The sequence below is a fragment of the Eupeodes corollae genome, chromosome 3 (assembly GCF_945859685.1).
Source record: "Eupeodes corollae chromosome 3, idEupCoro1.1, whole genome shotgun sequence".
Lineage (NCBI taxonomy): Eukaryota > Metazoa > Arthropoda > Insecta > Diptera > Syrphidae > Eupeodes > Eupeodes corollae.
The window spans coordinates 21,250,452-21,264,063 of NC_079149.1; the positions used below are offsets into that span (position 1 = coordinate 21,250,452).

The following is a 13,612-nucleotide window of genomic DNA, read 5'->3' on the forward strand; positions in this document are numbered from 1 at the left end:
TCATTGCAATATTCAGGAATTCAAAACCAATGTTCACCGACATCTTCTTTTAAACCCTCTATCCTCTTTCTAGTGCTCACACTGTGCCTCTGCATAATAAGAGTGTGTGTTTATTATAAAAAAAAAGTGCTGTCAAAATCTCCTCGTGCGGTGGCAACACCAAAAAGATTTATTTAATCTAAACCGAGATAAACCTTTGGTGAAAACATAGCTAAACTTATTTATCTTTTCTACTGTTTTCTCTTGTAAAATAAGCCCAGTCAGTTCATTTTCATTAACAAAAGTAAATGATATCAACAGTAGCAGATTGGTTTTTTTCCTTAATGGAAAACACATGATTCCAAATGCACAACTACTCAACGAACACAGCCATTGAGATACAAATGCAATATCAGATGCACCAACATTTGAGAACGAAGGGAGATCCATTAGAGACTCGTATAAATGTCAAAAACCCATCCGTAGTAAGATTCTACTTTAACTTTTATCGGTAGTATCCATACTGCGGATATTGTTTTTGTAATTCGTGTAAAATCCTACTATACTATTGATAGATTTTCCAAAAACACGGGTAATAACGCGCCAAATATTCTCTTACAATGCGTCGAATGTCTCGGGCATATGAAGGCTATCGACTTCACATAACCCCACAAAAAAAATAGTCAAGTGGTCTTAAGTTACACGATCTTGGACGCCCACGATGCGAGATAATGCGCTCACCAAAAATGTAAACCTTTATTTTAGTAATAAATTTGCACAAGTTGCAAATTTTTCAGGAGTAAGTCAATTCAATATCAAATGGCAGCTCAAAGAAAAGAATTGCCAGAACGAAATCCACACGTCCTAACAAAAATCCAAAATTACTGATTTTTTAAATTTAATTTGCATCAAAACAAACGAATTGAAACAATTTTGATTCAACTTAATCAAATTTGATTTGAACAGCTTACTATTTATTTACTAACCTAAGGAACCAAAAAAAATCGAACATTTCTGACTGTCTACACCAATTCCTCACATATAGTGTTTCAAGGTTTGAACTTGTATAATTTGCATAATACATAACTTTCAAGATATGCATTTACTAAAAACAATATTTTGGTTGTAATAATTTTGTAATATTAAAAAATAAGCTGTAATTCTGAATCACTCTTTGTTTTTAGAATAACTTTTCACTCTCAAAGTATTGTTTTCTTCGTATTTAATTACAATTCTTACAAAAGTACATTTCTGATTTCCCCAAAAAAAAAATTCATGGTTCCAAAACATAAAATTCACTCACTCCATTGGCATTCGTATTTTTTAAAATTCTTTTATTGAAAACATCTCAATAGAATCGCACAAAACCGTCTATATGATTCGTTTTCAAAGTAAAATTAAAAAAAAAAAAAAAAACAAAACTAAAAACTTCAAAAAGCAGCACATTGTCAACAATTATAATAATAAATGCTTGACCGTTTATTTATGGTCAAATAAAATTATTACACTTTTCATAATATTTTTTTATACTCTTTCTATAATACACGACAATCTCTGTATTACTCAAAACAAACAATTTTTCTATTTAAACAAGCAACAAAACCAAATAAACAAATAAATTAATACTTTTATTACAGAAAACGTATTTAAACAAAAAAAAAGAAATTCAAATTTCTAACTCATAAAACTTAACAATTATTAAAACAATTAATTTATTTTTAAAAATTATATAGAAAACAAAAATAAATTACAAAGTTGAATTTATAAACAAATACAAATATTTATAAATATAAACAAGGATTGAAAGCAATAATATAATGTTCAAGGATCGTTTATGAAATTGGAATTAAATAAAATTAAAAAATTAAATATTACAAAAAAAACAACTTAAACCATTGAATGTGTGAATAATAAATATTCTATTTCTGCTATTTACATTAATAATATTTATTTCAAAAACAAAACAAAAGAAAAAAAATGTGTAAAGTTTGAAAAAAAAGATTTAAAAAAAATATAAAATATATTAAAATAATATTTATATAATCTAAATTAACTAAAATTATTTTTTTGTAATTGTTTGATAATTACACAAGTGAATTTATAGACAAAAATAAAAAAGAGTAATAATACTATTTTCTTTATACGTAAAAATCATATGATATTATATTTATAACTATAAAATAATAATTAATCCAAAAATAACCAACAAAAAATAAGTGTTTAAACTTAAAACAAAACCAAAAAGAAACCTAAAAGGAAAGCGAATTATAAGAAAAAAATAGTTTGTTGCATTTCTTGAAAAATAAATAAATACAAAATTGATTTCAAATTGAAAACACAAAAATTGTATATATATAGATTTTGAAATTGGGACTTAAATCAGTTGTATGATATAAATCTGTAGTATTAGTTTTTCAGAGTTTATATTTTTAAGTTCAGTTGTAGGAAATTTTATTAAATTCGAGACGAGATTGCTATTTTTAATTCTTCCTAGAAATGTCTGATGGCGAACTCAGACGTCAAAACGAAAATTAATTGTGTTTTTTTTTCGTTGAGTGTTCCGTCTAAATGTGGCCCTCTTTTGGAAATATGAACATCAGAAAATATTTTAGAAGAAAAAGAAATTACCCTCTGCATCCCAGAAAGGGTCCATTGAAACTTATCTAAGTTACAGGGTCTACTAATGATAAGTCTCATATTGATATTAAATAAACTGATTTTTTTTCAAGAAAGTTCAATTTTCTTTTTCCCATTTTCCACGACCAATTCGAATGTTTTTGGCTGTAAATCCCGTTTACTTTACGAATTCTATCTTGAAAAGATTGTGAGTCATTAACATTGGCCTTATCTTCAAATTGGTCCCAAAGGAAAAAGTCTTAAGGTGTTAACATAGTCTTTGAGAAATAACGCGGTCAGAAAACTTTTCTTCCAAAAATGCGATTGGTTTTTGCACGTAGAGACGTCTTGATAAAAAATAAATGGTGGTTAAATTTTAAGGGCCGATGTTGATTTTGAATAAAACACAAATTATGTAGGAAATTATTGTCATTTATTTTTATTATGATAATATTGGTTTGGTTCAATTATGTAGAGAACACATCTCCATCCGATGGTCCAAATTTTCGTTGACGCTGAGGCCAAATTGAGGTTATATGCCGTTAATGTGTCGTATTATCTTATACAAGAAGAAAGAAAAAAAAGGTCAAATCTCATGATCTTGGATTGATATCGCCACCACGTCAGATAACACGGCGATTGGATTAGCCGGGCAAAAGAGCCATTGTTTCGTTAGCTGTGTGGCAAGTCGCACGATCCTGTTGAAACCACATATCTTAACATCCATTTCTTCTGATTCGGATCATACAAAGTTCGTTATCATCTTACGATAGCGAACACTATTCACAGTAACGGCCCAACCGTCCTAATTTTGAAAATAAAATACGTCCCGATGATGAGTGCACTGGTTTATCGACAATCACTCTTGAGTTATCAATCAACCAAATGCGGTAATTCTTCTTATTAACGAATTCACTGAATGAAAATGTGCCTGATCACTGAAAATGATTTTATTCGAAAATTGATCATCCACTGTTGCCATTTCTTGCCACCATTCTGACCATTGACGAGGCTTAAAATGGTCAAGAGGCTTTAGTTCTTGAGTTAATTAAGCACATTTTGTCCATTTATTTGACTTACAAAATCACGATATGCATTTAGATTTTGATTTGAACGACCATTTTCATTACAAGCCTGAATAACTTTAACTCGTTACTCCATTGTGTATCTTTCCATAGCTCAAATTAAGTTAGTCTGAAATTGATAAATGTCAAATGAAATGCAGAAAAAAACTTGACGTGTAGATGTGGTTCACATTCAACATTGGCTCTTTTCTTGAGTGACGCACATGTTTCGATTCTTGACATCACTAACATGTCCCAACAGCTCAAATTCGTTCACCAGTTTCAAAATTACCAGCCGAAAAATTTTTCACAACGACCCAGAAATATTTTAGTTTTGACAAATTTCAACCATATTTTTAGATAATGAACAGGTTCATTTGTCATAAGACTAATTGGCGAATTGACATTCAACTAAGGAAAATTTATTGGAAAGTTGACTGGAAAGTTAATCAAGAAAAATCCACTTATGTCAAAATGACAGCTAATCATGATTTTTTAATTAACTGAAAGCTGAACTTAGCTACTCTGTGATTAATTTATTGTCTGCATAATTCCAACTAATGTTTTATGTTAAATGTGGGTGTCACTCTTTTGAAAACATCAATGATGTTTAAAAATTGCCCTTGGAAACAAATTTCCTGATAAATTTGGGTGCACTTCTGTTGGATTTTTGTTTAGAAAATATACTACTATATCAGAAAATAATTTATAAGAAAAAGAAACTGCCCTTAGAATTCCCGAAAGGGTCCATTGGAACTTATTTAAGTTACAGGGTCTTCTAAAAATAGGTCTCATTTTGATACTCAACAAAAGTAATATTTTTCAAGAAAAATCAATTTTGATTTTCTCATTTTCCACGACCAATTGGCACATGTTCGCTTATAAAGGGTGTCCCAAAATTAACGCAAGATTTGAATTTGCCGCCATTTGTGCAGTGAAAGTGTTGGCAACCCTGAAAAAAAGCAATTTGACAGCTAACAGTATAGGGTTATTAAAAATGGAGCGTTACACGATAGAATGGACAGAGAAGAGCGTTCGTTGAATGGATTATTGAACATCAACAAAGCGATGAATCACATTTTCATCTTGATGGCTTTGTCAATCGCCAAAATTGCCGCATTTGGGGTTCGGAGAACCCACATGTGATTGTCGAAAAACAAATGCATCCACAACGCGTGACTGTATGGTGTGGATTTTGGGCTAGAGGCATAATTGGGCCATATTTTTTTGAAAATGATGCTGGTCAAGCAGTGACTGTTACTGGTGCTCGATATCGCGACATGATTACACAGTTCTTTCTGCCAAAATTGCATGATATTGATGTGTCCAATATGTGGTTTCAACAAGACGGTGCCACATGTCATACAGCCCGTGAAACAATTCAATTACTGCATGAGACATTTCCAGGTCGTGTACTCTCTCGTTTCGGTTATCAAAATTGGCCTCCTATATCGTGTGATTTAACACCATTAGACTTCTTTTTATGGGGTTATTTGAAATCACAAGTCTATGTCAACAAGCCCACAACCACCCGTGCATTATGCAGAATGGTCATGGAAAATTTCAACAAAAGAGTGTGCATGTGCATGCAAAGCCGTGGAGGCCATTTGTCCGATGTGTTATTCCATACATAACCCTATCCTATGTACTTTACGAATCAATAAAAATATAACTATCAAAAGACTAAAAACGGCGTTTTCTATTTAATTCAAATCTTGCGTTTATTTTGGGACACCCTTTATATCCCGGAAAACCAATAACTTCACGATCTCTATCTTGATTAGATTGTTTAGCATTGGCATTCAACTTGTATTCATATTGGTCCCAAAGAAAAAAGGTGCCTCATAACCTCTTGCAGAAATACCGCAGTAGGGAAACTTTTCTTTCAAAATTGTGTTTGCTCCTTACAGGTAGCGACGTCTTGATGAAAATGAATGCCGTCTATATCAACATCTTCCAATTCCGGTCATAAAAATGTATTAATAATTCGTTCAATTAACCGAATGCAACAATTTTGTTTATTAACTTTATATCCGAGGTGCTTTTTCGCTGAAGATGATTTTTCGATGAAAGTCTGGGCCATTTTGATGCATTTCACAGACCCTATCAGGAAGGATCGATTAGCTTGAGTTCATAATAGTCCAGTTAATAATGGTTTTCACCTCAAAAAAAAAATCCAACAGTTTTGAAACTTAGCACACTTACTAAGGGTTGTCTGGTGATAACCCAAAAAAAAGTCCCCAAGAATCCGACGTGAGCTCTAGCGGTAGTTAAGAAAAACATAGAGTTTGTTTCAGTTTTTTACGTTCATCTCGAAAACTATTTGTCGTATCGAAAAATGTTGTTCTGCAAAATTAAAGCTCATTCAATTTTATAAAAAAAAGATTCAGTGAATTTGTTCGTATCCCTTACAGTTTATAAAATAACTCTAGCGGCAGTGAAGAGAAACACACGTTTTTTCGGGTTGATCTTGAAAACTATTTGTCGTATCAAAAAATAAGCTTCTACAAAATGAAAGCTTATTAAATTTCCAAAAAAATATTATATTAATTTGTTCGTACTTGTTTTAGTTTGTAAAATAACACTATGGGAATTAAAAGGAAAACATTTTTTGAAAAGATGCTGCGAGGAAAAGCTTTCGCTAGAGGACTTCGTGCTTTAATACTAATACAGACATCTTTAACTAATATCATAATAGAACAAGTCGACATACATAAGTCAACATGAATTAAAGGAAATCCATAATCTCACTTAAAAACTTCTTGATAAGTCTCCTTCTTTATGTGAACTAAAAAAAACCCTCATTTAATCCATCTTAGTGAGAAGCTACAAACAAATCTTAACATACTCCAATCTAATGGACAAACAGCAGCCCTATGGATTCAGTTGTTTTATATGATTACATTGATTAAAGATTTTATTCAAGCTGAGTGGTCTGGCGATTGGAATGCCCATATTAACTGTGTGAAGAATATGATTCCATATTTCCATTCCGTCGGGCACTTCTCGTACGCCAAATAATGACACCTGTATTTGCAGAACATGACAAAACTGCATTCTGTGATGGCCCCAGATGAATTGAAAAACTTTGTTCAAAAAGATTACTGAAAAGAATTGACCAATTTTGGACAGGGATGTGGTCGGACCAGACAATTGAACAAAATCACTTGTAGCGTTCTTAGCAAATGGTTTCTAGAGATCACTGCTACTCATGAAATTTGCTCATCACTCTTTTTTCTACTAATAGACAACAGGAAAATAGTGAAATTAGAGATAATACAAATTGGTTCCAAAGTCATCCTCCATTTCCAGTTACAAAAGGGAATCATGTCAATAGCGAGTGGCATTGTTGGTGATGATAAAGTAACTTCCTACAATGCCTATTCTCTAGGCACGCAGACAATGAGCCATATAGTGGGCCAACGAGTTTCAGAAGTAGAACTGTGCAAAAAAAAATCGAGCACTCCCTTTGTCTTTCATGTCAAATTCTAAAGATTCGAGATGAAACTGCGGTATGGATACTTTGATGATATTCCAAGCAGTCCGATGAAGACTTGAAAACTAATATGGATTATGGAAAATTGGATGACAAAACGAAGTAAAGTATCCACAACAAATATTGATTTCCTTGAATTTGACATTATTGTCTTGCTACACAAAGTATTGTGGCCCAAAGATTTCGATATTTCAACAATTTTCCATTCTTACAATAAGTACCTTCAAAAACATTATTCGGCAAAAAGTTTAACTGTAGTGTTTGATGGTTACTCTTCTTTGGAATACATTACAAAAAGAGCAAAACACAATCGAAGACTTAAGAAATCAGTCGATATTCAATTTGATCATATAACAGTGATAAACATCAAACAAATAGATTTCCTCTCCAACGAAAAGAATAAGTCAAGATTGATAACTTTTCTATCTACGTCACTTTGTATCCAAGGAATAGAAGTGAGAGAAGCACCTGAACGATGCTGACCTTTCAATTATTCAAACTTCAATAGAAAAATCTGTGGAGACTGCAAACGTTGCGGTGAAAGCTGAAGATGTTAATGTTGTGTTCACCAGAAAAGGAAATGATTTTCATCCATGAGTTATTTATAACCTTATACTATATTTTCTTTCGGAAATTTAATAAGCTTAAAATTTTTGAAAGATTGTTTTTTGATACGACAAATAGTTTTCAAGATAAACCCGCAAAACCGAAAAAACGTGTGTTTCTCTTCACTGCCGCTAGAGTTATTTTATAAACTATAAGAGAAAAAAAAATCACTGAAGCTTTTCTTTATGAAATTGAATGAGCTTTAATTTTGTGAAACAACATTTTTTGATACGACAAATAGTTTTCGAGATAAACATGAAAAACTGAAACAAACTTCATGTTTCTCTTAACTGCCGCCAGAGCTCACGTCGAATTCCTGGGGACTTTTTTTTGGGTCATCACCAGATATCCCTTAGTAAGTGTGACAAGTTTCAAAACTGTCGGAATTTTTTTGAGGTAAAGGAAATTCGTTTCGTACGTTGACTGGACTATAACTTTAATCCGAAATCCGAGTTGAAAATAGGGCTCATAGCTTAAAATATTTTTTCGATGGAAGTCTGGATCATTTTGATGCATTTCAAAGACCCTATCAGGGAAGATATGACCTTTCTGGTAACCCATCGGCTTGAGTTTTTAACTTTAAAGGCCTTAAGACCGAAGTTTTTATGCAAACCACCTTGTAAGGCAGTCTGTGGAATGTCTAATTCCAAAGATATAACGGGGTTCTTACAAGACAACGGGCGGCTAAAGAAGCAATAGATACATTTGTCTAACAGTTCACAATTACTGGCCCAGAAAGTGCTTCAATGTGATCTAAAAATGCAAAACTTCTACCATTTTTGTAGTGAATCGTAAAAAAGTTAGTTCGTGAAAAGTGTATCGTTCCATTTTTAATAATAGCCTAGTTTTTAATTGTCAAATGTCAAAAAAATAGCGAAACATTTTATAAGTCGTTGCTTTTTGTTTAATTTGGTTTGCCATGGGTAAAATATATCAATTTATTTTTGATCTAGATCTGTCAAAATGCGAATTTCCCATGTTTTTGCATTCCATGGTGTACAGTAAATTGATTTATTTTTAATTTAAGATCGAATCGGCAGACCTGGATTTTTCGGCAGATTTAAATATTTTTCCACCAATACAGTTTTTAAAAAATTAAAAATTCAGATTTGATCTTATATCAAAAAAAATTTATTTTGTCGTGTTTAAGTCAAAAATAGGGGAAATCTGTATTTTTAGTTACCTATGTAGATCAAGAATAACTTGAAAACCCCATAAGTGAAGTCTTGTGTGATCAAGATTGAGATTGACATATTCTTTTTAGACTCAGAACTGTCATTTTTCCAGAAGGCTTTCGGAGTGCCGAATAAAAATGACATTTCTTCTTTCGATCCCTAGAATAAATTTTCTTTTTTTTTAAGATTAAATAAATCTTATCCCAAAAAGAGCAACATGATGATTGATGACATCAAAACGAGTTTATACATGGCTCAATCTTAAGTGTTTCATGAACGCTCCAAATAGTGTCCTACCGCTTGGCATACTTTTGATCAGACAATATATGGTAACAAAATATAGGCATCGCTGCCTTCTTCCTGTATATGTTCATAAATCTATAGAAATAGCAATCAATCCAAATAAGATAAGGGTGAATCAAATTTTAAAGGACAAGTGAAATCAGGGACATTTAGAACTCTTTAATTCCTTAGCTTTAGTAAAAGCTCCCTACTAAACAACGTTTGTAATAACTTAATGCCTACGAGGCGTGTTTTGATGAGAATGTGGAAATAACACGGTTTCCATTAATAATCTTTTAGTAATTCTTTTGTTTGTTTTCTATGTTTACAATTTTTAATGACTAAGTTGTTATGCCTCACTAAAACACGCCTATTCTAAAACCATAACATCCTTCCGCTGGTGATGGGTTAAAATCACTAAACAAATAAGTAAACCTGCAGCACTCACATATTGTTCTTTCTGTGGCTTTTTTAACTTCTTTTCTCTCTTTTAATTTATGTTTAACGCTCCTTTTTTATTTGTTTAAATTAATATTTTTTGTTTTATTAGAATTTTCAACAACCTCTTCAATTAATATTACACTTTTGTTATTTTTCTATTGTTTTTCGTTTTATTTTTAAATAATTTTTTTGAATTTTCATTTTAACCCACGATACTCCTAATCCTAAAAAAAAACAACAAAACTACCTTTAACGCTTTGTTTTTCTCACTAACGCCATTCCTGTCCACCTCTACGAACAACAACAAAAAAATATCAAAAACAAAAACCTAAACCACATCCTTAAAACAAAAATTCCCTCTCCGGATCCACACATAAATTTTCATTCACAGAACACTATCACCGATGAAGGACGTGAAGCCTATAACAGTCTAATTGAACGAAAGTCTTCAATGACATTCATTAGTAAGTTGGATACTAATGAATTCGAAATGACCACTGCTAAGACGCTACCAAGGAGATCAGTCCACTTGAAGAATGAAGTTGATGTCCTTGCGATGGAGACAAGTTTGAGAAATCAGCAGGGTCAGTTGACGGTGCCACTGCAAGAAGCCCCGCGACCAATGACCCTACCCAATCGGGGATTCAATGGAAAGCTGAGGAAGAGTGAACTCATAACAAATCCGAAGTTCTTCCCTTTGAAACAGAGACCCAGGACATTGGCTGGGGAGAATGATGAAAATTCTCCAGTCAACAGTAATAGTTGTGGCCAGGCGATAGCAGGTGGTGATAAGGAGTGTGAAAGTCCCAGCTATCTGACGAATACTTTTTACACCTTCCCCGAAAAGAACGGAGAGAAGGCCACGTCGAGTGCCGATCATGCAGATAGTTCCAGCTCAAATGTCATTCCTCTGCCACCGAGAGACAGAAACAAAGTTATCAAAACCAATCCCAAACGTCATGTGCGCAAACATCCACTTATAATTCCAGCCTATGGTGTTCAAAGGACTTTGAATAAAGTCACCGAAATAACACCCGATGATGACCCTAAAATTCCTTTCCCTGGAACTGATAGAAGCCACTCTCTGACGGGTGACGCACACAGGAATTCGGGTATAAATTTGAGGAAGTTCACACATGAAGCTGTCAGCGCAGTTGTTCGTCCAACGAGTAGACACTCAGATTCGTTTGAGAAGCCGAATGAATCGAGAACCTACCAGAACTTGCAGGAAGTCCACCGAGACATGAATGAGAACAACACACATTCTGATTCTCTAAAATTTGAGTCCATTGTTGAAGATGGTTGTCACAACTTGGGATCACCTGATGTCACGGATGGTTTCTATAATTTCTCCATTCAAAAGGAGCAATACAACAAATCCAAGGAGGTCGACTTTGATAGTACAAAAATATCGGGACTCTATGTGAACGAAGATGAGCTTCGGAACTTGGACATCGAAAAGAAAACTGTCGTCCCCTATGTGTCTCCGAAGACAACTAGCGCAAGCAGTAGCAGCAGTTCAGTTTCGATTGCAGTCGCTAAACCTATAGCAGCTGTGGCGACAACCTCAAGTGGTAGCACTGGCAATGAATTGGCAGGTCACGCACTCTTCAACAAAATCCGAGAGAGCGTCGACATGGCTATGAATAGGTCACAAACCAGCGATGGTAGTCGTCATAGCAGTCGTCCTGGCAGTAAGCACGAAAGCGTCGTCCTTGAGAGTTCAAATGAGGTTGGTCAAGAGGAAGATGCTTCACCTCAGGGAGCGTTGGTTAAAGACTCGAATTCCGTAAGCTGTGAGGATCTGCTTGAGTTTTCAGATAAGAAGCCTAAGGGATGCGAACGTGGCGTTGACTCCGATGAAGTGAGAATAATGATGAAAGTCTTAGGAAAAGAGGTGAGTTATTGTTTGTTTTTTCCCTATGTTCTATGTTTGAACTTTGTTTTATTATATTTTCAGAGTACACCACCGAGGTGCCTTCACGTTCTTGAATTCATCGAATGGGATGTTCACAAAGCAATAAAACTCATCAAACTTCAAAACATCCTTTCTGGAATGGAATTAAGTCTAACAGAGTCTGTTGAAGCTTTACAAAAGTCCGACTGGGATCTTCAAATAACCGCCATGAAGTTGAAAGGTCATAAATGATTACTGATAGTCGGACCGCTGTTTTCTTTTTTAGTCTCTATACAGTCACAAACTCATCACGACTTCCACTGAGCATTTCTTTTGGCAAATATCGATTTCTTTTCCTTAATTATCTTTCAATTATATTTTGAATTTGAAAACCTTTAAAAAATTAATAATAATTTTGTATCTCGTTTCATAAATTACATGACAAATTTTTGATTTCTTTTCTATCGAAGTCTGAATCTCGATTAAGTACTTATTTAGCTGTAAAAAGTATGTTAACATATATTTTTTTTAATAATTAATATTTGAATTAATTCTCACAAAACAAAAATATTATTATAATATTTAAAGAGATTTTATATTGTGTTTAAACTTTAACTTACAAAAGAAAAAAGTATAAAAATCGAACAAACTCTATTTTACTTTTTTTTACAATTTTCTTATTATGTTTTAATCTTATTAAATTGTTTGTTTTATTTTCTGTATTTTTTAATTTAACATTTTTATTATTGAAAATATTTTGTAAAATAAAAATTTATTTTTTATAAAACTAATTGACTTATTTAAGAACTAAATACAAAACAAAAAGATTCTACATTTATACCTTTTTTCCAAGAAAATTTAATAAAACCTATTTTGATATTGATTAAAATTTCCAAAAAGTCTTTGTTTGATTTGTGTGCTCATCTAAAATAAAGATACCGTTTTAATATATATAGGTCGAAATTTCACAGTGCAAAATTTAGAAAACAAGAACACACATTTTTGAAATGAAGAACTGATACAAATTAATTTTTAATTTGTAAACAAAAATGTGAGATGATGTATTGCAAAGTAAATGACCTCACGTTCATGCTTGCGACTAAACAAAAAAAGTAAGTTTTAATTTCTTTCGAATAAGGAATTTTGTAAAAGGTTTTTTAGATTTAAAAACCTGTCTGTCAAATTTTAAGTAAGAAATTTAAAATAGATCGCAGGGCCACACAAGTGTACAATTTTCAAATTTTCATTTACTATATATAATGCAAAGCCAAATTTTATATGAAATATGTTGATGACATATTTGCGGTTATGTCAAAATCCACCGTATGGACACTCAATTGTCGTTTGATTGGTTTCAAAAACCAACAGCATCAGGACGTCTGATCAACTTCCGGTCCAACCAAGCCAAACACATAATCTTCAACACAGCTTCCAATTTAATTAACAAAGTTTTCACGTTAAGTGACGAAAGATTCCACCATTCAAATTCCATCAAAGTGACCAAAATTTTAAGCGACAACGGTTTCCCTCCAGCAATTATTCGTGGCTTAATTTTACAACAACAATGCAGACGCGCTAAACAACAAAGTGAGGATAACAACAAAGGATACTTCAAAAGAATTGTTTACGTTCAAAAACTGGGTGAGAGTTTTAAGCAAGTTGTCACCAAAAACATCCAAGATGTCCGATTGTCTTTCAAATCTAACCAGACAATTAGACACCTTTTCACCAAACTAAAGACCAAAATAGACAGAGATAAACGCACTGACGTAATTTATAAAATAAACTGCAAAGGTAAACCTGACGAAACATGAAACCTTTGCTATATCGGAACCACCAAACAATTCTTGCGCCAAAGATTGCCCAACCACAAATCTGACATCAAAAACAATAACCTGGCTAAAACCGCATTGGCGGCCCATTCAATAGACAAAGGTCATTCTCCGGATTTCGATGGTGTTAAAGTTCTTCAAACGGAAAAACATACCTCTAAGCGATATTCTCCCGAAACGCTCCACATCCTGAACAACAAAAACAATATGAATCGCAAGCAAGA

The 13,612-nt window shown here is 32.9% G+C and overlaps 1 protein-coding gene across 1 annotated transcript; it reads left to right on the top strand.

The window, feature by feature from the left end:
- Nucleotides 1–9,915: 9,915 nt before the first annotated feature.
- Nucleotides 9,916–12,455, top strand: LOC129952711 (activated Cdc42 kinase-like; the record flags this gene model as incomplete). Its single annotated transcript, XM_056065498.1, has 2 exons — nucleotides 9,916–11,556; nucleotides 11,620–12,455. Coding segments are annotated over 2 exons (1,830 nt in total), but the record flags the coding sequence as incomplete, so codon positions are not given.
- Nucleotides 12,456–13,612: the final 1,157 nt, after the last annotated feature.